Source organism: Elgaria multicarinata, chromosome 9 (assembly GCF_023053635.1).
Source record: "Elgaria multicarinata webbii isolate HBS135686 ecotype San Diego chromosome 9, rElgMul1.1.pri, whole genome shotgun sequence".
In the NCBI taxonomy this organism is placed as follows: domain Eukaryota; kingdom Metazoa; phylum Chordata; class Lepidosauria; order Squamata; family Anguidae; genus Elgaria; species Elgaria multicarinata.
The window spans coordinates 80,209,820-80,235,840 of record NC_086179.1 but is presented as its reverse complement, the minus strand read 5'-3'; the positions used below and the strand labels follow the sequence as shown (position 1 = coordinate 80,235,840).

At 39.3% G+C, this 26,021-nt stretch overlaps 1 protein-coding gene across 5 annotated transcripts in view; it reads left to right on the top strand.

The window, feature by feature from the left end:
- KMT2E (lysine methyltransferase 2E (inactive)) overlaps nucleotides 1-26,021 on the top strand; it is a 70,714-nt gene that overhangs the window by 20,055 nt on the left and 24,638 nt on the right. For 4 of the 5 annotated variants that reach the window (XM_063134172.1, XM_063134174.1, XM_063134173.1 and 1 more), the window contains exons 4-13: nucleotides 5,368-5,597; nucleotides 6,506-6,586; nucleotides 8,292-8,350; nucleotides 12,056-12,228; nucleotides 12,925-12,963; nucleotides 15,540-15,752; nucleotides 18,843-18,973; nucleotides 21,341-21,458; nucleotides 23,152-23,261; nucleotides 23,963-24,227. In XM_063134172.1, the coding sequence (XP_062990242.1) occupies nucleotides 5,368-5,597; nucleotides 6,506-6,586; nucleotides 8,292-8,350; nucleotides 12,056-12,228; nucleotides 12,925-12,963; nucleotides 15,540-15,752; nucleotides 18,843-18,973; nucleotides 21,341-21,458; nucleotides 23,152-23,261; nucleotides 23,963-24,227 (1,419 nt within the window). Of the gene's footprint in view, nucleotides 1-5,367; nucleotides 5,598-5,809; nucleotides 5,919-6,505; nucleotides 6,587-8,291; nucleotides 8,351-12,055; nucleotides 12,229-12,924; nucleotides 12,964-15,539; nucleotides 15,753-18,842; nucleotides 18,974-21,340; nucleotides 21,459-23,151; nucleotides 23,262-23,962; nucleotides 24,228-26,021 lie in introns of those variants that run through there. The other variant, XM_063134175.1, reaches the window with a different exon arrangement.

The following is a 26,021-nucleotide window of genomic DNA, read 5'->3' as shown; positions in this document are numbered from 1 at the left end:
AAATTGTGCCAGATGTGCTGCAGCTCACAACAAGTCACCTTAGCTTGTTTTGATCATGCGAACAGGGGCAAAGTGTGGATAATAGTAGTAATAATAATAATACTAAAAATGCCATAAGGTCTTGTGAAAGACTCTGTTACACATAGTGTACGTATTAAAGATTGAGATCTTATTGAGTTTTATATTAAGAACATAAGAGCCATGCTGGATCAGACCAAGGTTCCATCTAGTCCAGCACTCTGTTCCCACAGTGGCCAACCAACTGTTGACCAAGGACCCACAAGCAGAACACGGTGCAACAACAACTTTCCATCCATGTTCCCCAGCAACTAGTGTATTTAAGCTTACTGCCTCTGATACTGGAGGTAGCACCTAACCATCTGGAGTAGTAGCCATTGAGAGCCTTCTACAGGAATTTATCCAACCCCCTTTTAAAGGCATCCATATTGGTGGCCATTTCCACAACTTGTGGTAGTGAATTAAAATTACAGTACAAGACAGACTCACAATAATTACACCAATAGTGTGTATCTGCCTGTTTCATATTTAACTTCTTCAGAGTAATCAAAATGACCAGTCAGGTCAAGCTTGTTTTGCAGCAGCATTGAGATGCTTAGAAGTGGTTTACTTATTTTGGAGATAATGCCTTCTAGATAGATCTATGAAAAAACTATTTGTAGTGTATGCTATCAGGAGAAAAAATACTTTGATAATCTCTTTTTGATAAGTTTTTATGCACCTGACTACACCAAACCCAGTCATCTCTTCCTTCAATATACCAGCTGTTTCTTCTTCTTCTTCTTCTTAGTATTATTATTATTATTATTATTTACAATATTTATCTACCGCTCAATTATCTAACACAGATTCCAGAGCAGTGAACATAGGTATAAACAGTAAAAGAAAGAAGATTTTAAAAAGCAAATTAAAATTGTTCAATTTAAAAACAAAGGAACCAGAAAAACTGGCTAGTCAGTTGAGGAATGCTTCTCAAATCAGAGTTGTTTTCAGGAGGCGCCAGAAGCAACCTAGCGTTGGCGCCTGCCTGACCTCTTAGGATACCTCTTGTGTTTTCAGAGTGTTGAATTGATGAGGGCAATGCCTTTTATTACATAGATAAATGACATAATTGGGGGTAGTAACTATCCATGTATAAAAAAGATGCCTTTAATTAAAGGGGATAAGGGTATGCACAGTAGTGGGAATGCGCTTCAGAAGAATTCTGGCTTCACTCCTATCTAGTCAAAATTGGTGCTGAGAATTGAGGTCTGCTTTGTGTCAAACCTGCTCTCAAAATTCAGCTCAGATAAATTTCTCTACTTTGTTATATTTATTTATTTATTTTATTAATTTATTTATTACATTTTTATACCGCCCAATAGCCAAAGCTCTCTGGGCGGTTCACAAAAATTAAAACCATCATAAAACAACCAACAAGTTAAAAATACAAATACAAAATACAATATAAAAAGCTTCATTATATTATGATTAAAGAATGGGAGTGTGTATGTAGAGCCTTGGCTAGCATCATGCTTAGTGATGCCTGACAGATTTCCTAGACATAGATATTAGTGATAAATAGATGTTGTTCAAGATGGGTGAGAAGTGAATATATATTTTATTTTAAAAAAACACCTTTGTAAGCAATGGAAATTTGGAAAGTAAAGTTCGCTTCTTTAAAAGAAGAGTAGAAAATGAATAAAACATAAATGGAAATATTTCTTTTTTAACATTCAGCCATATTCTTATGGTCTCCTTCCAGATCAATAGCTACACTAAAATCCTATAAATAAAAATTAAATTCTTTAGTTAATATAACAGTTTATAGCAAACCTGTTTTTATCATCTTGGTTGGCAAAGGAGTGGAGCAGGGAGGAAAGGTTTAACTCCCACTTCTTTGGAAGACAGGGCCAATCAGAAACAGACTTGTGATTACACAGAATGGGAGGAACCATTTTCAATCTTGATTCTGCTCTTCACAAGAAGTGCAGGGTTGATCAAGAATTCCCAAGTTAGATTTAGGAATACTGATTTCTTTTGTCGTTTCCCTACATTTCCTGTCCCCACCATCACTTTTTAGGTAGGGATTTGTCTATCCCCCCTGTTTTCTTGGCAAGTCTATCTTAGAACACCCACATTCTTGTTCCAGCCTCCCCACACACATACTTTTTTATTTCTGTCATGAAGAGAAAGGAATAATTTTGGTGCATGCAGGAAGCTTGATTCCACTGGGAATGCTTCAGTCATCACAATGCTACCCATTCTGGGGAGCATGTCCTGATCTGGTGAAAGTGCACCCTCACTCACTCCGTCTTGTTTTCTACTTGCTAAGAAGGGGAGGTGGCAGCACCTGGATGCAGCCCACAATACTGTTTTCTCGCAGCATTAGGTAAGGTGAGCATTTAAGACCAGCATGGTAACAATGCCATGGCAAAGAGGTCAAAAGCCAGCAAGTGGGAAACCTTCTGATGCTGACAATTGTTATTGTGTCATGTTGGGTTTGTTGCAATCTCACCTGATAGAGGGTGCAGCTCTTCCGCATACCAGCTGTCAAAATGGAGCAAACAGTGGGTCTTAAGCGTGGGTCATAGCGGCAATGAGGGATGGAAATTGGAACCAGACTGCTGCACTGAAATGGTTCAATAAGACTGTAGCGAAGGAAACGGTGGCCTGCTATTTCCACAAACGAAAAAGGGAAAGGGCAGATATTCTACCACCAGCTTTTTGCCCTTGTTACCTCCCTCTTACCTCCTCTTGCTTCTAACCTTCTCATCTGCCACATCCTCTTCTGGGAACAGAGCTTGGAGGGGCGAAAAGGGAAGCATGCATTACCAAAAAGGCTCAAAGCACATAACTCAAAGAAACTCTGAAAGAAGTTCAGAAGTTCAGAACAAGAGTCACCTGACCCCACACAGATGTTACTACACCTAGGGCTCATCCTGGATATAGCAGGAGAGAAGATTTTTCTGTCACAGGAAAGGGCGAGCAAGATTATTGAAAGCTCAAACCATGCCATCTACCCTCCTCACCCCATGCTTATGAGCCTAGCACATCTCATTGCCACGAGTGAGATTTCGCTCCAGGAACCTACAGTGACTCTTGCTCACCTTCCAGACCTAGACCATGGAGTGGAACCGCATGACTGGTACTACTGAACACCTGTGCTTGTGGCTCATTCCAGCTCACTAGTCTCAGGGAACCCTCTTGAATAGAAGTGGCAATAGATGCCAGGCTGATATCACACTGGCAGGCACATTGTCTTTTCCAGGATGTCCAGGGAGCATGGTCTCCAGAATTGGCTAGAACCGAGACTAATCTGGCTCATACTCTGGTCCTTCTCTAATAATGCTCTGCCAACAACATGCTTTAATTCGGATTGACAATGTGACAGCGAAAGTGCACATTGACCAACAAGGAGAACTCCATGTGGCAACCTGCGAAGGGAGGTGATCTTGATTTCGTTCTGAGTGGAGAAGAATTTGACCTTGATTACAATGGAATATGGAGGCTCCCAACTCTCCTGGATCTGATATCCCAAGACCTGATTCTACACCTGGATCCATTCTAGCTTCAACCCTGTGCGTGAAGGTTGGCAGTAAGCAACTTCTAGAATGGGTTGTCTCAAGAAGTGGTGAGAGTACAGTTCTGGTGCCCTGTAGAACCTCCATGATTAACATCTATGATATGACATGGAAGGTCTTCTGAAGATTGTGTAAGTGACTGAAAGTAATCTGAGAAGAGGCAAAAATTTCAGATATACCCAAATTGGCCTTAACAAGGGCCTTGCCCTAGTGACACTCCAGAGACAGGTGGTGGCCATAGGGAGGATCCTTAAAATGCATGGGGAGACTTCTGTCTCCAGCCAACCACAAGTCAAATTATTCTTCCTTGCTGCAGCATTCATCTTCCCACTGAAAGTCCATTGGTTTCTGTCATGGGATTTGCCATTGCTGTTGAAAGCCTTCACAGCCTCATTGTTTGAGCCTCTCTACCATTAACTTTCCTGGTAATACTGGAATCTGCCAGATGAGCAGGGGAACTCAGGATTCTTTCAATACAAGATGAGCTCTGTTCCTTTTTGCCAAACCAGGTGGTATTGAGAACTGACTCCCTGGTTCAAGTAAGCTCTGTGATCTGCCTGGTCCAAGAGATAGTGCTACCCAATTTTTGTACAAAGACAACTCACACTATGGAGGAAGGCTGTCATATACTTGATGTACACAGAGCACTACAGATGTCTCAGGCACACATGGGACACTAGACACTGAGAGGTTATATTTGCCTCTTAGAAGAAAAGTCAGGGAATTAAAGTCACCAGGTCTAACATTCTTGGATGGGTTCAGGAGTGCATTGCACTAGCATATTTAGCCCAGTCCCAAAGTCCTCCTGAAGACATTATAGCACACTTGGGTCAGACTGGAGTGGCTAATGTGCCACTGAAGGGTACCTGTAGGGCAGCTACATTGGTGTTGCCCTACAAAATAGACAAGTTTGCTTTGACAGAAGTATTATTTGGCCATAGGGCGTTAAAAGTATTTTAACATATGGAATCTGATCCACCTGTACAGGGACAGTGCTTTTAGACATCCCTTTCCTGCCTCCTCCATTTCTTCAATGACAAGAGTATGGAGAATTGGATTTACTGTGAAGTGGTGTTCTGGTCAGCAAGGAATGGAGCAGGCAAACCCACCCAGGTTAATATTTAACATGAGGGAATTGTAGATGTTTGTTTGAAAGGGATGCTTAATTTCATGTATGTGTGGTGCCCTTCAGGAGCTAGATAGGCAATCTGTTGAAAATCCCTTTAGTTAATGGAATCCTCTAATTTTCTGTTAGCTGAAGCAAGTCCAGTAAATGAGTGGGGTTCCTCTTGTTCTGTGTGGACACAAATCTGTTTCTGACTACCCCTGAGAATTAACTGTTAATTGCCTGCTCCATTCCCAGCTGACCAGAACACCACATCACAAAAAGTCCAACTTTCCATTCAATGCTTTTTTAGACCAGGGTAAACGTGATATGTGTTTCCCAGAAGATTTTGAACTGGCATAGGAAATTTTACATTTTGCATCAGAAAATGTTCTGGGCTGGGCACTTTGTTGCCTTCCAGAAGTTTTTGTCTATGGCTCACATCATGCCTCACCATTAATTGTGCTGGCTGGGACTCATGGGGGTTGCATTCCACCGACATCTGGATGGCCACATGATCCCTGCTCCTGGTTTATTCGCTTTGAAGATGATAAAGCTGGATTTCTCTCCAAAAAAGAATGTGGGAAATATTTTAATTAAAATATATGTATTGCATATCTGAATATAAAACGTAATATTGAAATTTGAAAGGTGGATGATTTGATATGAATTATTTTCCAGGACCATAACTATGGCGCCCGCCCTCCTCCAACACCTCCAGCGTCTCCTCCTCCATCAGTTCTTATAAGCAAGAATGAAGTAGGCATATATACTGCTCCAAATTTTGATGAGACCTCCAGTGCTACTACTATCAGCACATCTGAGGATGGAAGCTATGGAACTGATATAACCAGGTGCATTTGTGGATTTACACATGATGATGGATATATGATCTGTTGTGACAAATGCAGGTAAAGTAGTCCCACATATGCAAAAATTCTTAAATATTTTAACTATGTACTACTGATATTATCCATCCTTGTCCCTAATTTCTCAGAGCCATTTCCCTCTGTAGCAAAACATTTTAGGCCCTTCATAGGCATTACAGGGGCATTATGCAAATGTGGAAGAAATAGAAGCCATCACCATTTTGTCATTGTGATAGCTGCCATTTTGCCTTCAGGATGGACAGGGGAGGTGACAGACCAGCCAAGCCAGCAAAGACTCTCTGCAAGCGGGGGTCATGCTGAGAAGGGTCACAGCTCAGAACTCATTGTTAACCCTGCAGAAGGGTAAGAGGGAGGCATTGGGTGGTGAGGAGCTAGACCAACCGTTGAACCACCATGGCCTGGTTCCCAGGGCCTAGGTTATTTTTGCTGTTGGCATGGTGGAAAAGGTGCCATGTGACTACAAGGGATGCATGGCATTATATTAAGACATGAAAGCAGTTTAACAAACAAACAAAACCTCTGGGAATAATACCATGTATCTATTGGCAGCAGTTTTCCTTGGAATTTTATTTGTTAAAGATTGCCAAACTGCTCTATGAATTTAAGGAGAACTCAAAGAGCACTTTGTGGGGTTTGTTGGGGAGATTCTGCCATCCAAAGAGGCATGTTTGACCATTTTGCATGGACATCTCAACATTTTTGCAACCAAGGAGTAATTTGTCTTTTTTTTAATGTTCATATTGTTGTAGGAGGAGTTTGTTCAAGCAGTAGTGGGTGTTGGGGGAGTAGTGTATTAAATCGGTGATGAGATGGTAGAATGGAGCTTTGGGGGAAAGAATGTAGCAGTAATTGAGGGAACCATGAAAGTAATTTGTAAAGGTTGAATACTGTGTGAAAGTAACATTATACTCTCTTTTTTATTATCTAAGTGTTTGGCAGCACATTGATTGCATGGGGATCGACAGGCAGCATATTCCTGACACATACCTCTGTGAGCGTTGTCAACCTAGGTGAGTAGCAAATAGTTAATAAGAAATTATTACTGTTGGCATAACTCACAGCTAGAAGGATGAAATGATTATGTCAGCTCATCTTCACTTTATTTAGAATACGTTTTAGAATACTAAATTGGATTGCAGATTACAGTTTGTCTATATAAATTTGTCTCATACAGCAAAAATGAACCCACCGACAGAAGTCTTTAGCAAAAGTTTATAAAAAGTGCCTTTTGTAGCAGAAAATATAGCTATTGGTTTTTGGATAAACAAAGGCTAATTGTTGTTATCCTTAAAAGTTGTTACTTATATCATTACATTAACTTATTTTTAAAGCTCAGAATAGGCTTAATGAAACTAAAAGTTGTCCCAATACACTTGGGAAGTAAGGCTTCTGTATGTAGATCAATTCTGTTGTATGGACAAAAGTGTGTGCCAAATGGTAGCATGAATCTCCTAACTCTTTTTGTTATTTGTGGAAATGTATCCACAAGCAGTACAGTCCTAAATGCACAGCAACACACAAGCAGCTTTTTGCTGCTGCTGTTCTTTCGATCAGGACAATTGGCAATCTATTGCTATTGCACAGTCTCATCTGAGACAAAGCTTTTATACCTGACCCCTCCTTTCTGGCCAAGGACGGTGGAAATACCTGCTGTCAGTGGTGCCGCCAAAGCCAAATCCCGGAACAGAGGTCCAGGAGGACCCTCAAATCACACCTTAATAAACAGTGGCTCCTACTCCTATCCAACAAGCTGGTAAAAGGAAACGCAATGGCAGCCGGCCAGTTGAACGTGCCATTTTAAATGAAAGGGAATGAGAAGACATGGCCAATGAGGACACAGGAGCAGCATAAAGATTGCCCTTTCACTGCTCTTGTGCTCCCATTGGTTTTGTCTCCCCAAAGGCAACATCCAATTGGTTCAGCTCCCCAAGGCACTTACTTTTATGATTGACTTGGCAAAGAGAAGGAGGAGCTGATGCCACCCTCTGCTTAAAGAAAAGGGGGCCAGCTAGGAGAGGGACCGCACCAACCCCTGAGGTAAAAGAAGGAGAGGGCAGGAGGCCCTCAAACCTAGTGGCACCTCTACCTGCAGTCTATAAGGAAGGGGACTAAGGAGTGTGTGCAACCAATCAGCTGACTTTGGAAGCTTGGAGGAATGGGATGACATGAAAATAACTATAGTGCCCTTAGACGAATTGGGGTCTGAATGAGGTGGCCATGCCATAGCAAAACTCTGGGCTGGACAGGGTGGAAAGTGCCTCAATTGAGTCTTATTCACAACTTCATATATATTTTATTTCTATGATTTCTACTTTGCATTGTGATCTGGAAAGTATCCCCAAGACAGCTTACATAAAATAACATTCAATTAAAGTGTCTCTGCATCTTACTTCAGTGGCTTTATCTAAATAATTAAGCACTGCTGCCACTTTTTTTTTTAACAACGAAGCTGAAATACTAAAGTAGCAAGGGGATCTAGATGAGACTGCATTATTTATTTCTGATGTGCTTTGATATTGGTACATCTCTATTTCGCTTTGGGGTTTATACGAAGTGTAAACTTCCTGGAACAGGAAGCTTCCTTGCAAAGAGTTTAAATAGTGACTATGAATAGTGAAAATGAATTTAACATGAGGTTGCTTTAGAAAGTCTGAATGTTCAAGCAACATATTTACACTTGTTTTTAGTTCCATTTCTTTCTCTTCTTTTTCACAGGAGTTTAGATAAAGAAAGGGCAATGTTGCTGCAGCGTAGAAAAAGAGAAAATATGTCAGGTAAGTAACAAAGTTCATAAAAATCTTTAGAGTTCATTACTAATGCTCCTCAACTATACTGACACAGAATACAGTTTTATCCATATCTTGTCCTGTTCAGTTATTAACATTTTTGCAAATGGTCGGAACGATTTTTCTACATATGAAAAAGACCTTCAAACATTTTCTTTGTTATACTACAGCATACCATTATTTATTCAGTATACCATGTGCAGATATTTGCCTGAGAGGCCAAAGAAAGCTGCACCAGTGGAGAGGCAGGCCTGCCACCTGTGCTGCTGGAGGCCCCCTGACACACCACCAGCATAGATACCCTGTCAGTGTTGTTCTGGCAGTGGAGGTAATATAGCACAACCTGTATTTAATCAAGCCAAACTCAGCCCAATAGTAATGAATTATGACCTGCCGTGTGCATGACTCCTGCCCATCCCGCCATTTGTGCAGTCCCAGATTAACAGCAAAAATGCCTGGTAAGCCGCTGTACCTGCTGGTAGCTCATACAAGTTTTAGAGCAAGTGCGATGTAGTGGCTAGAATGTTCAACTTAGACCGAGGAAGCCAAGTTTCAGATCCTTGCTCAGCCAGAAAGCCTGCTGGGTGATCTTAGGCCAGTGACATTCAGCCTAACCTGCCTGATAATGTATTCTACAGGCCTGTTCTCTTGGGAGGAGTTGATAATTGCTGTTCGTCTAGAACGAAAGAAAAAGTGAATGTTATACTTTTTAACAAATGAGGCTTGGAGGTTATAATCCTAAAGGTATTAGTGCTGAACAAAGATTTGGTGACTCAGTTCCATTAGGCTCTTAATCCAAAACAGGATTGAAGGTATTTTTTTCTTAGCAGTCTTTCACTGCGGAGATCTTATGTTTATCTTCTTTATCTTTCTTGTCTTATGTCTCATTCCCTGGGAATAACACTATCGTTTATTACAGGGATCCTGCCAGATCAGGAAAAGTGTGTCTCATAAACATTCTGAAGAGAAATTTCACTAAGTTTGGTATTTCCAAAAAATGAAAATACTAACATTTAAATGTGGAAATATTGGGAGATTCGCTTTGCCACCAATTAGAAAGATTTTTGTCTTTCAGATATATCTTTATATTCATAAAGAGCTTTTCCCTAAATGTTTTGTTTTGCTTAAACGTTATAAATTTCTGTTTATGATGAAGAGAAGGAACAACTCATATGGAAACACTGTATCTGTCTCTTTTCTTAGCATGCACATCCTGTCACACATGTGGGCAATCAGCAGGCCACCTGTAACTCTCGCCCATCCTCTGTGTGACCTGCAGAGTCTCTGGGTGCCCCACCCTCCTCTGGGGATGGGGAACAGATAGCTGTTTTCCTCCACCCAGTATTGCATGCGACCCTCTGGACCAATAAGCTTGCCTACCACTATGCTAGTTTTGGGTGGGTGGGTGTCCCCCAAATATAGTCTGTCTTTCTTTATCTATTTCTTCCTGCTTTTTATCAGTTTTGTAATCTTTGGGGACCTTTATTATTCCATTTCCTTTGCATTCTTGAATTCTTATCATCCCAGTGTCTTGATTTTCACTTTTGATCATTGATATAATCTGGTCTGTCTTTGTAGTTAAGTGCCTCTACAGGCTATTAACCATTCTTTTATTTATTTGAATCAAAAAAATAATGCCATATAAAGAGGAGGAGGAGGAGGATGCTGTATAAAGAGGATCACAATCTATATCCCCGTTACTCTGTCATGACTTTTGTTTTTGTGGTTTTGTTTCTACTTTTATTAAGTCAACAATTATATGAGGCCTTCTTATTTTCAATTGGCCACATCCTGCTTTGTAGGCTTTCAGTAATTAGTTTTCTCTTAAACTAATGGTGCACATTATTTTTGATAAGAACTATCCAATAATAATTCATCCAAGAGGTATCCTCTCGTCTTTCTGCAGTTTGTTGACTGTGAGATGAAGAACCATCAACATCTCTAAAATGTCATTGCATGTTAAAATGTTGGACATAATTTGAATATGTTGGACACAATCCATTCACACTGTGGGCACAACAATGCCTGTGCAGGGAGGATTCTACTAGGGCACAGTAGAGCCCTATGTTTCCCTGCCTTTGTGTCCATGGATATGTGTGAAGTCAGTGCAACAGGACATGGCAGGGAGGCAGGGAATGGGAGGAGCTTGTCATCACATGCTGGGGAAAGTGCAGAAAAGGGCAAGCAAAGTAATTGGGTTAGAGCAACTTCACTGCAAGGAAAGGTTAGAGTGTTTGGTTCTCTTTAGTTTAGAAAAATGGTGAGTAAGGTGGGTCACAACAGAGGTTTATATACCTTTGCATAATGTGTAGAAAATGGATAGAGCAAAGTTGTTTTCCCCGCTTTCATTATAGCATAATCTGGGGTCATCCAATGAAGCTGAATGGTAGGACAGATACACAGCACATAAACTGTGGAATTTTCTACCATCAGATATGACAAGGGCCACCAAAGTTAAAACATTAAAAGAGTTTTAGAGAAATTCATTGAATATGAGGCTGTCCATGGCTTCTTGTCAGGGTAGTTTTGTGCTACCTCCATGAACAGAAGCACTATACCTCTGAATACTAGTTTCTTGGAAACAGCAGCAGGAGAGAGCCATTACACTTGTGGGGTTTTGGCTTTTGGGCTTTTCATAGACAACTGGTTAGCTACTGTGGGAAGCAAGATGCTGGACTAGATAGGCCCTTGGATGATTCAGCAGTGTTCTTCTTATCAAGAACCATTTCTTAACCAAAGTAGTTAAGATTTTGCTGAAAGACAAAGCATTAGGTTTACATTCAGTATGCATTGAAAATGGAATAAGTACCAAATCTCATGTTGATAACCTGCTTGCAGGAGTTACACATCTGAAATGTAAGTGGTCAGTTCCTTAGGTTGCCTTATCATATTTTCCTGAACATATTTTTGTTTCACCAGTCATTTCATAGTTCAATCATTTTCCTGTTTGTTTTTGTTTGCTCCAGATAGGTTGGCATGCCTTGCTATTTTCTAGAGCAGATTTTAGGTATTCCCAAAAGATGGTCTTGAATGATATTTTGAGTATCGTGTCATGTGGATTGTCAAATACTTGAAAATTATCATGGATACTGCTGGAAATCTGTCTGGTTCTGGAAGGAGATATTTAGTTCTGCTGCAGTGAATGCTGGGGAAGAAATTGATATACCAATATCATATTTTTGGGAGCTCACCCAGCTTGATAGGCAACCTAGCCCTAAATCTGGAAACAAATAAAACCTAAAATGGTTGTGCTGAGATTCAAAGCAGCCGTTTTCACACATGGAAGGGAGCAACGCTTGTGGGCAGGCCTATTGGACCTCAAGAAGGGAAGGGGGAAATGGTACATTTGGATTAAGCTAATTTAAATTAGTGATTTTGTTATCTGATTTAAATTGTATTTAATGCTTCTGGAAAAGAGTTAACTCCATGAGCTAACTAATCTGAGTGCACAATTGATGGGGTTTTCTCTTGTCTCCCGACCTCCCCAAGCCTGGTGTTGTGAATATAAATTTTACTGATTACTTATCCATTTTCATCTTACCTATTTTAATCTTAATATCATTTTCATAAATGTTATTACTTTTGCATGTGAATACTTCTTTCAATTAACATTGTAAGTGAGCAGTGACATTCATTCAAGAGATATTTCAATAGTGAAAAACATATATCCTTGTTACCTTTGTGTTTTTAAAGATGGGGATACCAGTGCAACAGAAAGTGGCGATGAAGTTCCTGTAGAATTATATACTGCTTTTCAACACACACCAACCACAATTACTCTTACTGCTACACGAGTTACCAAGGTCACAGATAAGAAACGGAAAAAAAGTGGGGAGAAAGAGCAAAACATCGCAAAATGCAAAAAGGTAAGCAAACGTAATGTTCATCTTACGGTATTTATAGAGGTTTGTCTTGTAAGGCATTTTGTGTTTCTAACCGAAATATCACTATAGTATACAAGGTATAATTTGGAGTCTCTGATCTTTAGAAATGTGACAGTGAAAAAGTTGGAGGAGCAAGGTCATTCTCTGAGATTTGGAGAATTTGGGGGCAGTTCCCTACCTGGCCCCAAACACGGGCTGTTCTTGAATAGGACTAAAGGAAACGGGGCAGAAGCCAGCTGAGGTAAGGGTACAAATGAGATGAAATGGTAGACAGAAGCAACCCCCCCAAGGCAAGCAGAAGGTAGACTCAAAGACTCAGGGAACGGGAGATGGTGGTTGGAGTGGTGGGAGCCAGTTGGAAAGAGAAAATGTGACTGCCTGCTAGGCTGCAGCTTACTTTTATAGCCACATTGACACATACATTCCCACAATTTCCTAGTGAGTCTACAATAAAGTTGAAGAAGTCATGCTGAACTCAGAATTAGTGTTGCTGTATTATTGGTTAAAAAAACATATGTGAAAGAAAATGTCTCAGTCCTTTGTCACAGTGCCATAGAAAGATGTCTTTTCTGCAAGATACATGTTTTCTGAACTCAATTGTCGCTGTCTGTGTGTTCTTCCAGAGGATATCTATTTTACTCTTACATATACAAATTGAAATTTAATATGTTCTTTCAGGCTTTTCGTGAAGGTTCTAGGAAATCTTCAAGAGTTAAGGTAAATGAATTCCTTGCTTAAATTCTTGCTATTTTTTGTTTTGTTGTTTGTACTGTGAGCTGTTTGCCATCCATTTTGTTCATTATGGGCTCTCAGTCACACTTGCCTTTTTAAAAATATTATTTTTATTAAAAAGTTATACCCCCACCTTTCCAAATGTAGTGTCCAAAGTTGCTAACAACATTAAACAGTCACAAAACAGTAAAACAATAACGAAACTATAAAAACAAGCAGTAGATAAAATCCAAATACTAAGTAGCATAACACAATATTACAAACTTCTCTCAAGGTTATCTACAGTGCACTTGTAGCAGTACAATATTTAGAAGGTCAGCTGAAATGTTCACTAAATAAAATTCAGACAGCTTCTTATAGACCAGAAATGAGGAATGTGTGCCTTCCCGATGGTAGGTGAACTGTAATTCCCATCATCTCTCACCATTGGCTATGCTTACTGATGGGAGTTGCAGTCCACCAACATCTGAAGGGCCACATTCCCCATCCCTACTATAGATCAAATATCTTCCTAAACAGGAAGGTTTTTACTTTGTACTAGAACTTAGTAGAGGAGGAATAAGACACCTTTTGAGAAAGGAAATTCCAGAGCCATGGCACAGCCACAGAAAAAGCCCTCCCTCTCCCAGGCAGTTGTTGTTGGGACGTGCAAAAGGACCTCTGTTGATGACCTTAGTGAGCAAGCAAGTCATACAGGAGAGAGATGGCAGTATCCTGGTCCCACACGATACAGGGCTTTAAAAGTCATAGCTAGCACTTTGGACCCAGAAATAACTTGGAAGCCAGTTTTATTTATTTATTGCGTTTCTGTACCGCCCAATAGCCGAAGGTCTCTGGGTTGTTCACAGTTAAGTAATTACAACAAGAAATTCACATGCTTGATACCTGGTACCAGTCAGTGGCCTAGCCACCACATTATGGTCCAATCTCAGTTTCCCGACACTTCAAAGGCAGCACCACATAGAGTGTGTTACATTAATCCAAACATGATGCAACTAAGGCATGTGTCACCAACGTGCACCAATCTAAAATGGCAGAAGAACTCTTGATCGAAGCCACTCATGCGCAAAGCTGAATTCAAGAACACACACAGACCCCGACTAAGAATCTGGCTTTTCAAGGGGAGTGCTACCCCATCCAGGACAGATTGAACCCCTATTCCCAGATAAGGATTCTTACTGGCCAGGAGCACTTCTGTCTTGTCTCGAGTAAGATTTAGTTTGTTTGCCTGCATCCAATCAGTTCCCAGTCTCAAACACAGTTTCAGGCTGCAAGAATCTCCTTGAGACGAGATGTAAAGGAGAGATAGAATCAAGTGTCATCTGAATGTGGCATCACACTCCATATCTCCTGACATTCTTTCCTTGTGATTTCTTGACATCCTGTCCCAGCAATTTCTTGTAGATGTTAATCAGCCTTAACGGGACAGAATAAAATGCTGAGGGAGGCCCCAAATCATGGCATCACATAGGAGTCACCTTCCAGATACTCCCTTCTAGGAGGGACTGGAACCGCAGTAAGACAGTGCACCAAAACCTCATTCCGACTGAATAGCCCAGGGAGCTATGGAACAATGTAATAGTGAAGGTGGTTGGTGGAATTGTGCAACCCTGCTTCCTCAGTCTGGCAGTGACCGTCTTGGTTGGGAAGGGCTATAGCTCAATGGCAGAGCACATGCTTTGCATGCAGAAGGTCCCAGGTTTGATCCCCCGGCATCTCCAGGTAGTGCTGGAAAAACTCATGCCTGATTCCCTAGAGAGCTGCTGCGAGTCAGCATCGATAAAACTGGACTAGATGGAGCAATGGTCTAACTCAGTATAAGACAGCTTCTATGGCTTAGTATTGAGGCTCTACCTGGGAAGTCAGATTAGGCACTGAGCATGTATTGGAAGATGACCTGCCATTGCTCAACTGACTTACTTAAATGGGGATGTTAAAAACTACTGTCTTCATAAAGTTGGAACTGATTTTCACAGAAAATAAACGGCAAGCCCCTGCCATTACTTCAAAAATTGGTGTGCATTTAGCTGGGCAACGTTTTGAAAATATTGTTTGGATTTTAATATCATACCTCTGTAATTGTATTGTGCCTCAGACACTGATTGGCTGAGCTAGCGTGGTGGCCTGGAATGTTCATTTGCTCATGGAAAGTACGGTTGACAACCAAGCTTCTCTAAAGAAAAGTTGTCAGTCTGGCTATGATGAAAATCCACACAGGATTAGGCTGACAAGTGGGAAGATCTTCAGGGACATAAGGAAGCTAAGGGTACAGCTAGGTAAACAGTGGGAAATTTGTGATTTGGATCCTTCTACATTGGCTTGTATTTTTAAGTGAAAAGCAGTTTCAAGGTGGGTAGGCAGGATTGGATTGGGGTTACGTTGCTGAGGGGGAGGCTGGAGAATGTCCAGGGGCCATTTCATTGAGCCCTAAATTCAGTGGAGAGGTGGCTGAATTTCACCCCAATTTGCACGTAGCTAATTATTAATTTTATACTAAGGCTTTAATATACAAGTTCCCCAAGAAAGAATATCTGCTAAATTTATATTTTTAACTGATTTAGGGCTCAGCTCCAGAGATTGATCCTTCAGACAGTTCAAACTTTGGATGGGAAACTAAAATCAAGGCATGGATGGATCGTTACGAAGAAGCAAACAACAACCAGTACAGCGAAGGTGTTCAGAGAGAGGCACAGAGAATAGCTTTGCGATTAGGAAATGGAGATGACAAAAAAGAAGTAATCACCAGCAATTCAATCTTCAAACCTCCAGTAGAGGTAAATGAAATTATAGTGAAAGAAATATATGACTTTCATAACATAACTAAATACCTGCAATTCTCTAAGCAGAAACTTAGTTTGCTGTGTTAGAAACTATATCTTTCTCCACTTGTAGTTTTCTGAATTTTTTAGTACAGGAAAGTATTTCTTTGTTAATTGATTTACGTTCTGAAATACCCTACAACGAACGAGGAATGGGTTACCTGTCATGGCCAGTCAACTATCAGAATTAGTTACAAGTGAATTACCACAGTTTAATTTATTTAAAGACATTTAACATCTCTTTAGATCTATGTTTTGACGCATTCTTGTGCTTTAAAATTATTTTTTTAAGCAAGATTAGCAGTTTATGGTAGTCTAAATCTGCAATCCTACCCACTAACCTTGGAGTAAGCCCTGTTGAATTTTTGAGTCGATATGAATATCGACTCAAAATTATTCTATCACAGAACAGTTACAACGCAAGTGAAAACCAAAAATTAAATTTCCCTCAATGCCTTATTAAAGTCTCTTTCCCACTTGGAGGGAACATCTATAGTGATATAAGTAGACAAGCATTGAGTAAACCTAGAGAACTAAGGCTGTCAACATGGTGTCTGTTAAGTGTCTAGCATTTCTCTCCTTTTTTCTTTTCACTTTTTTAGAAAAAATCCTTACATAGTGTATTGCACTGTGTGTGTATTGCACTGTGTGTGTGTGTGTGTGTGTGTGTGTGTGTGTGTGTGTGTGTTTAAGGATGACATTGAAAGTTGTCCAATGCATAAAAAAGAAGTTTCTTTCTTCCATAAATGAGCTGTTGATTTACTGAGTCTAGTCACTCAGTGCCAGGTTTGGGGCAAGTGTAAGATACATGGGAACAAATTCCTTTGAAATTATTAATTTCATGTAAGTAGGGGGGGAAATTCTTTTTATTACTGTTACCTTGTGGGTAACTGTTATGTGTTGTTTTTTAATGTCCTGGGAAGCAGTTTAATGATTATACTGTCTCAAATCAAACTTGCACTCTCTTCCCCTCCACTGATAATCTCAGCGGAAATTTATGCTTGCATTCTGATGTAGTTATTCCTGTTACTTTCAGTTCAACCAAATGTTTAAGTAAGTATTGAAAAAATATGTATTTCTTCAAAAAGGTGTTTATGTATCTAATTGAAAAATATGTTTATAAAAAGACAACAGTGTTAGTTATTGGTGAAGTTAGGCTTTGGTGCAAAGATCATGTAGTAGTACTTGTGGGCATAAATAAGGTATATTATATGGCCCTTTTATTCAAATCTAAAAGCTAATAAGTAGACTTATTTGCCTTTGTGGCCTAGGTAGCCCCTTCTTTACACAGAGCAACAAGTTCAATGCAACAGGAAAATAAAACACAGAATATTCATATATCTGATTCCATTTGAATGGCTTTCATTTCACCTGTGATGCTATAATTCCTGTTGAGATGACTATTGGCCAAGCCATCCACGGTGTTTCTAGAAAGATGTAAATTGACTCTTAAGAAAAATAACAACTAGAAACTCTTTGCCTTTCTCTTAATTTTTGGTACCAGTTGCATGAAAGCAAAAAGCAATCCAGACTGTCAGCCTTTTACACATCTAGGAATTATAGAGAAATGTCCCAGTGCAACTACTAATTTCATAGAAAGAAAACAGAAACATATCACTTTAGGTAGAAGCAGTATTTGGAGAGATGATTTTGTAACAGTCTGTTATCCTTCTGAATGCTTGTGTCATCTTTTCTCAGTTGGGATTTCCCATGAAAATAAAAACTGAGATGCATGGTGCTTTAATAGAGGTGTCATAAAAATAAATGGGTATCCATCCACATAGCTGTAAGACACAAATCACATTAGTAGCAATAATTATGTTACTTCCAACAGAAACAGAACAAAAAGTTAAAACTGCTCTATGTATTTAAGTGGTGTAACTATCCCCACAGTTACCATTTCAAATATTGCATCATTTACTTCTACTGACACTGTAGAAGATACTCTGTGTAAAGTATGCCAGTACATTTAAAATAGTATACTGGGGATAGTCATAGCACCTAATAATAAATGCATAGTTTGTTGGGTGGTTTATCAATGGCAGCACTTAAGAAATGGCTAGAAAGCTCCTGTCCTTAACCAAGGTTATTACCTTTGTACCATCCTTTTGAAGCGCTAAATTAATTCTCCTTCAAAGGTGTTATACAATATTTTCCCCCTAATCCCAAGCAAATATTCCATGTCAATAAATTACAAGAGAGAATAGAATACAAAATTATACCACCAGCTGCCTGTCATGCAATCTATGGAAGGAATCTGCAAGCTATTTGATAAATTTAATGTTGATAGAGAGAGACTAAACATAAAGGAAAGTAACATTCTCAGATCTTGTAATAAGAAGCATCTTTGCTTCTTTCCCTCTAGCATCAGCATGGCGCACGTGACGCACTCCTTGGAGGAATGTCCCTGCTTGCAGAGACCTTCGCCTAGATATAGGCCAATTCTCTTTTGATCAGGAGTGACACAATTACAAGAGGTGTGAGTTCCTTAGTTGTTGTGTCAGAGTACAGTAAGATTTTGCTTAGAAAGGCATATTCCCACATAAGGCTATCGGAATGCACAAAAAAAGTTTCCTTTTCCTAGAAATCAGCATGTTGACATTTTCATTAAAATGCGTCTTTCTTGACGTCTGTCCTTTTGCTCTTGCTAGCAAACTAGAGAAGAGACTGCATATTTCCTGTGTTTTCATTCCTTCCCCAACCCCAGTTTCTGACCTTCTTAACTAGAGGGTATGAAACATCTTTGAGGAAAGAGGTGCTTAATATACTTTGAAAGACTTGTCTTGGTTTGAGTTTGGAGAGTTTATAGATACTCTGAAGTTAATACCCTTTGCAAAATGTAAGTTAAGATGTCTACATAAAAATAATACCAAATGATGGTAGTTTGCCCTTTCAGGAATAAAGTCAGTTAGCTTTTAAAAAAGAGAAAACATAATTTAAAGTTACCAAGTTGTTCTTTAAAGGGGTATATTATAATCTGTATCTCAATAGCACTAATGCAATCAGCTTAATTAGATTTCTTATATTCTTATTTTCTTCTTCTAGAGCTATATTCAAAAAAATAAGAAAATCCTAAAAGCTGCCAAAGACTTGCCTCCAGATGCACTTATTATTGAATATCGAGGAAAGTTCATGCTGAGAGAACAATTTGAAGCAAATGGATATTTCTTTAAGAGGTACTTTTCGTAAAAATATTGCTTTAAATTACTTCCTTATAGTCTTTCTCGGTTGCTTGCAAATATTTTATATTCATTCTCCTGACAACAACTCTTTCTGACTTTTCTTTACTTCATATCTCAATTCACTTGCCTTGAGTATTCAGCAGCTGATATTACTCATTTTGTCTGATAATTTGACAATATTGTTCCTCCTCATATCGTGGACTCTTTGATATTTCATTTTCAAGCTCTTCACAGTACTGCCTCACTCAGCATTTTAAATTTTTATTTGTCACTCCAGCTCTCAATACTTTTGTCATTATACCTCTTATCTACTGCCATTTTCCAAGGCTTCTTTGAGCTGACTTCATCTCTTACCTCACTTTTACTTGTTACTTCCCTTTTATTTTGCCATATTTCTTTTTTCTTTCAAGATGATAAAGGCTATCCTGAGGAAACCCTGTTAAGGCTATGTCTAGATAGCAACTTGCATAGCTAATGTAGCAATGTAACACTAAAATAGATGTAAAGGAAAGTCAATTCAAACATGAGGGATTAGTGTGAGTGTTTTGCCCTGCCTATGCTGATCCTGCTAACCTCTGGTTATTATTATTATTATTATTATTTATTTATATAGCACCATCAATGTACATGGTGCTGTACAGAGTAAAACAGTAAATAGCAAGGCCCTGCCGCATAGGCTTACAATCTAATAAAGTCATAGTAAAACAATAAGGAGGGGAAGAGAATGCTAACAGGCACAGGGTAGGGTAAGCAGGCACAGGGTAGGGTAAAACTAACAGTATAAAGTCCGCACAACATCGTTTAGCTTTAGGAAAAAGAAAAGTTTTTAGTTGAGCTTTAAAAGCTGCGATTGAACTTGTAGTTCTCAAATGTTCTGGAAGAGCGTTCCAGGCGTAAGGGGCAGCAGAAGAAAATGGACGAAGCCGAGCAAGGGAAGTAGAGGCCCTTGGGCAGGCAAGAAACATGGCATCAGAGGAGCGAAGAGCAGTGGTCACTACAAAGATTGACGTAGTCCTCATTTGGGTCTCAGGCACATAAATTGAGCATACTTAATTCCCAGAAAATTTTTCCACGTGGAAGTATATGTAGAATTGCATTTGCCTGCAGTCTTGATATGTTTCATTACTTTCTGGCTTTTTGCATTTGTCCCTCTATCCCCTTCTCCTTTCCTTGTCCAAAAAAAAATTATTTCATCCTTCATTCTGTAACACGCCATGCACATTGAAGAGGCTATATAAATATGATGTGATTTCCCTTTTCCGTCCACAATTAACTAGGGTGTATAAAAATAACGCCCTAGAGGAGAGCTAAGGTTTCAAAACTAAGCATTGGAACAGAACTCTAAACTCCCCATCCACCCGCTATTAAAAAAATCTACATCTGTTTGTTCATATAAAGACAGCTTCTCTGTGCTACAGCATCCTTAACAGATTAACACACATCATCCAGTTTGTCATGTGCTGCAAGCTAAGACCAAAACTAGCAAGCTGCCTCACACCAAAAGTAGCTGCAGGAAAATGAACTAATTTAATAAAAACAAATCCAGATGACCCAAATCAAACGAGGTGTGCTGCTCTTCACAGGAAATTCAAAGAACAAACAAGCACACACTACCACCGCATGGTCAACAGCAAATCTGACCAAAGAGGAAATTGTTTTAGAATTGCAAATATGTCACTTGTAGTGAGAGTAAAAGCAAGATCACTTCACTATATATTCTCCAGTACAAAGTTATTGTACTCAAGTTATTTTTTTATTAAACTATGTAATGAAACTGTAATCAAATTTATTTAGAAAAGATGCTCTGAGAGATCTTGTAAGAATGTTAAGGAAGTGAATTGCTTCCAGAAGATACCTTTTGTATGTGTGGCCATCTCTGATTGCATCTCAGAAGATGACAAGAGAACACACACACACACACACCCAAAAAAAGACCCGTGGATCTGGGTGGCTGGAATTCTTGTTACACACTCTAGGAGAGCACCAGAATATCTGTGCAGCACATGTTGCTTGATTAAGTAGGGTCAATTATTTAAGAACATTTAATTAAAAAAATGTTGTATGAAACATCAAGCCTATCAGTAATTCCTGTATTTGCATAGTGAATCTGAAAAGCCTTTTGTGTTTTTGATGCAGTAACCTTTCTCTGCCTGCATGTTTACTCAGAAGAAAGTCCCACTTTGTTCGGTGGGCTTTACTTCCAAGTAAATGCACAGAATTGCAGTCCAAGAAACAAAAAGTAAAAGAATCAAGTAACATCCTGTAACATAGTCATTTATTTTCCTAATTTCTCAAACTTTTGAAAATCATTTTCATCTGTTTTTAACTATGATGTTATGTTTGCTGTCATTGCTATTTTAGGCCATATCCTTTTGTTCTATTCTATTCTAAATTCCATGGGCTAGAAATGTGTGTGGATGCAAGAACCTTTGGGAACGAAGCTCGATTTATCAGGCGTTCTTGTACACCCAACGCTGAGGTAGGCTTTTACAAATTTTAAAATGTTTCCTAGCAGTGCTTTTGCTAAGCAAGCCAGTATCGTACATACAACTCAGCTACGTGTATTTAATTTCCAGTAATAAAATAGCAGTGCTATAAAAATGTCAGGGAATATATTCAACGTAAAGTTACAGAGCCTTTTGTTACTAGTGAAAAATAGAACAGTTTTTCAGCGTTAAATATTTTTTGACATCGGAGCTAGATCACTCATTCTAGTGTATCATTAAAAACTTAGAATTTGGGGGTGTAGTGAGGAAAAGGAAGGAATGTTACATAGCCAGTTAATCTCTAAATCACTTTGCACATGGAAAGGGTAGGTGTGTCTCTGTGACTGATATGGGAGTGGAAAGGAGGGAAGATTTTCAATTGTAACATTCTTTACCTAGTGCTTCCGTTAAGAAAAGCCTTTTGAACCTTTGAAGTGGGATGGAGTGAAGCCAAAACATTGTTACAAAAACCAGAATGACGAGTTTCAGTAAACATTTAGCTCTATTCAACCCCTTAAAATTATAGGAGAAGTTTAGAAATTATGAAATAAGTTCTTGCTCCCCCCTCCCCACGCCCTGGGTGCTACTCTTTGAGGTTAGAAGTATTTTTCAATTTTTTCAGAGGTTCTATTTTCAGGATTCTCAAATGATACTAATAGTTGAACCCACCATTTTTATTTTCAAAGAATGCCTCTCAGACCCTTGATGGGCCAGAGGCATTTTTAGAAGTAAAGATGGCACTGGAGGGGAGCACTTCACATTACAGCATGCCAGCCTAGGGTTTAATTCTGTGCCCCTAAATATATGTATTACTGTATGCTCATCACTGTTAAAATACTCTTACCTGTTTGGTGATAAGTTATGTTTTTGTGTTGAATTGTTAATGAATTTTTTAAAAAAATGTTTATAAATAAATAAAAACCTCTATAAAAATCAGAGCAGAGAAGCCTGGCAGGCACCAAGAGAAGTGTCTGTAGGCACATTGTTGCCCATGGGCTCCAAATTGGACAGCCCAGTGCTAGAGAAGCAGAAACCTCTGGCGGATCCGATTTCCTCTCCCCTGCGGGCTTCCCAATCTGACCCTCCAGAGAAGTTTTGGAACACATGTGTGGGGAGGCTGCAGGGCAGAGGATAGGGCAGGGAACTCCTATTGCACCATCAGAAGCAAACCTGGCCACTGAGGGTAGTTTGAGAGTTAAGTAACCCATGCATATACCTCAGTTTGTTGTAGGGTTTTGCAAGGGTTGGTTAACTCTCAAATAACCCTAAGTGACCGGGTTCGTATGACACAGAAACCCCAGCCTGGGGTTGCATTTTCAAAATGTCCCCTGGCGTGCATCACAGCTCATTATGGGTTAAATAACCCATAGTGAACCAGCCCACTGACTAGCAGCAGAGGCTGTCCTGGATTTCAGGCAGGTTTTTTCTTCCAGCCCTAACTGGAGATGGTGGGAATTGAAGCACCTCTTTGGTTTCTTTGGAATGCTACAGGTTTGTCTGTCACTTATGGGTGGGCTATATTTTAATGCATTGCACGCATGGATTGTAATGACTACTACTACTATCACCTATTTCTGAACAGGGGCTTTTACCAAAGAAACAGTCACTGGATATAGGGTGCTTGTGTTGAACAAATCTACTCTGTACTTTGAAACATACTAAGATGTGTTTTTGATTTGCATTTAGGTTAGGCATGCCATTGAAGATGGAACCATTCATCTTTACATCTACTCCATCCAAAACATTCCAAAGGGAACAGAAATAACTATTGCATTTGATTTTGATTATGGGAATTGGTAAGTAATATTGAGCATCAAATATTAGGCTAACGAATTAATTAACTTTATGCTTTTGAAGATCATGGTTGTGGGTTGCAACTAAAATGTATTGATTGTAAAACTCTTTAACACAGGAGTAACAGAGAAATTGATGTTGTTCTGATAAAAATGCCTTTAGAATTGCAATATCAAGCTCTAGCATATGTACCAGTAATGAATACCATAGCAGGATTTTCCATTTAAGAAATGTACAAGTCAAGGCCCAAAGAGCTACTTGGATATGCCTCATTGGTTGTTTTTGTTCTTTGTTTTTACTTTCTTTGGACAGCAGACCTGTGTGCCATATCACAAACAGATGTTTAGATTTCCCTCAGTTGCAAACTGGCTGACACCGGAGTATCAATAGCTGCTATGAACAATATAAGTCCAAACCCCATTTGGGCACATAGTACTAGTTAAGCAGTCTGTTTTGATCCTGGCATGTGTTTGTTGGCATTAGCAACAGAGGAGATTTGATTTGATATCCAGTTAATTATTTGAAACGTTAGTTTGGTAGCTGGGAGTTAACTGAGGCTGCAGTGCCATTGAACACTGTGGAATTTAATTCAGAGTAAACATACATAAGATCAGCAAGTAATATTATTGTACAAACAATGTTTAAAAATCCATTAATTACAACCTGGTATTTCACATTTAACTTTTCCATTTTTTAAAAAAAGCAAATACAAAGTGGACTGTGCTTGCCTCAAAGAAAATCCTGAGTGCCCAGTTCTTAAGCAAGCCTCTGAGCCTACCGAAAACATAAACACAGGATATGAAACAAGAAGAAAAAAGGGCAAAAAGGAGAGGGATGCTTCAAAAGAGAAAGAAACTCAAAACCAGAACATCACGTTGGATTGTGAGGGAGCGGCCAACAAAGCGAAGTTTCCAGACAACAGACAAAGAAAGCTTTCTCCCCTTAGGTTATCAATCTCAAATAATCAGGTATTACAGCATGTTCTAGAGTTAAATAAACAACCTTTACTCTGACCATCTGTGCTTACAGAGCTCCTGCACAAGCAGCTTCCCTATTCTCACCTGATTGGGTAGGGGGGGTGGAGCACACAACAGGAGGACCGGAGTGCACATAGCAGAGTTCCTGAACCCACAAGGAGCCGCTGGTGGTGATGGCAGTGGGGGGAGCTTTACTTGGGTGGCGTTTTTCTCAAATGGTATTTAATCTCATCTTGATTTCTTTAGTTGGCTATTCTTGTTGAATTACATCAGTATGCATCAAAATGTTTGATTTAAATATTTTTGCAGATCACTGATGTAAGAACATCATGCTGTGCCTCAAGATTCCAGATTCATCCTTTAGTGGCTTGTGGCTAATAAAAACAACAACACTTAACCTTACATTTATGTAGGACAAGAATTTATATATTTGTGTGAATTGTTTTTAATATAAATTATTTTTACATATTTACCCAGAAGTGGATATTTTTCCTAATCTGCCTGTGCTTGTTTGATAAGAAGATTTTAGACATATAATTGCCGTGCAGGAGTAGTTCCATACTGCATACATATAGTAAGAGGAACAGCTTAAGTGAAAGCTTGCCAAGTATTGGGAAAACGTGTTGGATACCAAGTTACATCATTACCATGCCCACCAGAAATAGGAATTGACATTGAAATGGGATTCACGGCCTTGCTTCAGTACCTTTTGTGGGGTGATTGCACATCGTATGTTGGTCAAAGCGTGGATGTCCATAGAAAACTATCACTCCTACTATAAACTAAGGGGACTGAACTTTTGGGGATACACGATCTTACGAGCATTTATAAATGTGTGTTTAATAGTTCTGATGAAGGAGAACTTCCATATAACAGCTTAGGAAAAACAGCTACAGAAAGGAAATAACATTATTAGGAACAGTCATGTCACTTGGGATTTAAACATGTTTTCTTAATTCTTAACAAAGCAATTATTTCATGGTGGGAAAAATAGAGAACTTGTACATTTTGTGAACCGCCCAGAGAGCTTCAGCTGTTGGACGGTATAAAAATGTAATAAATAAATAAATACATACATACATACATAGATTATTATACCTTATTGCTCAGCCTGCCTTTGGCGTAGCTCAAACATTCATGAGATATAGGAAGTAAGACCAGCAAAGGAAGATATTAGCTATGTTCAGACGTAGTAAACTAGAATTTTGGTTTATCATGAACAAGTGATGTAGTGTTGCATTCCTTACAAGCCAGAATTGAAAACTAGGATTTTTTTCTGGGTTTACGATGCCTGGCTTGTTTGGGAGCAAAACTCACACCAAGAGCCCAAGTTCAGACAACTCACTAAACTTTTCATTCTTGGTTAATTGAGTTGCTCCAGCAGGAGATAGAACAAACAGGCTGTGTGTGCACAAGAATGCAGCTTGTTCACAGTAAGCCAGAATCCTGCTAGTTAGTTTAGTGGGAGCAAATGGGCAGGTTGCTCACCATAAGCCAGAATTCACTAGAATTCTGGCTTATTGTTGCATGTGAACGTGGCTGATATGATGCATGTGTGGATTTGAAGCAAGCATTACCCATACTTGGTTGTCTTTGAGGATAGTCAAACCACTTTGCTTTTCCACTGATCTCACAAGGCACAGCATATGATTCCTACAGACATTGATTTGCAGAAACCGTATACTAATGTTGTTTTGGTAAGGACATATCTGCCCATTAAATTGCCACTATTCTATGCTGACATAATAGTAGTTCTTGGGTAGCTGCCAGACATATTCATATGCC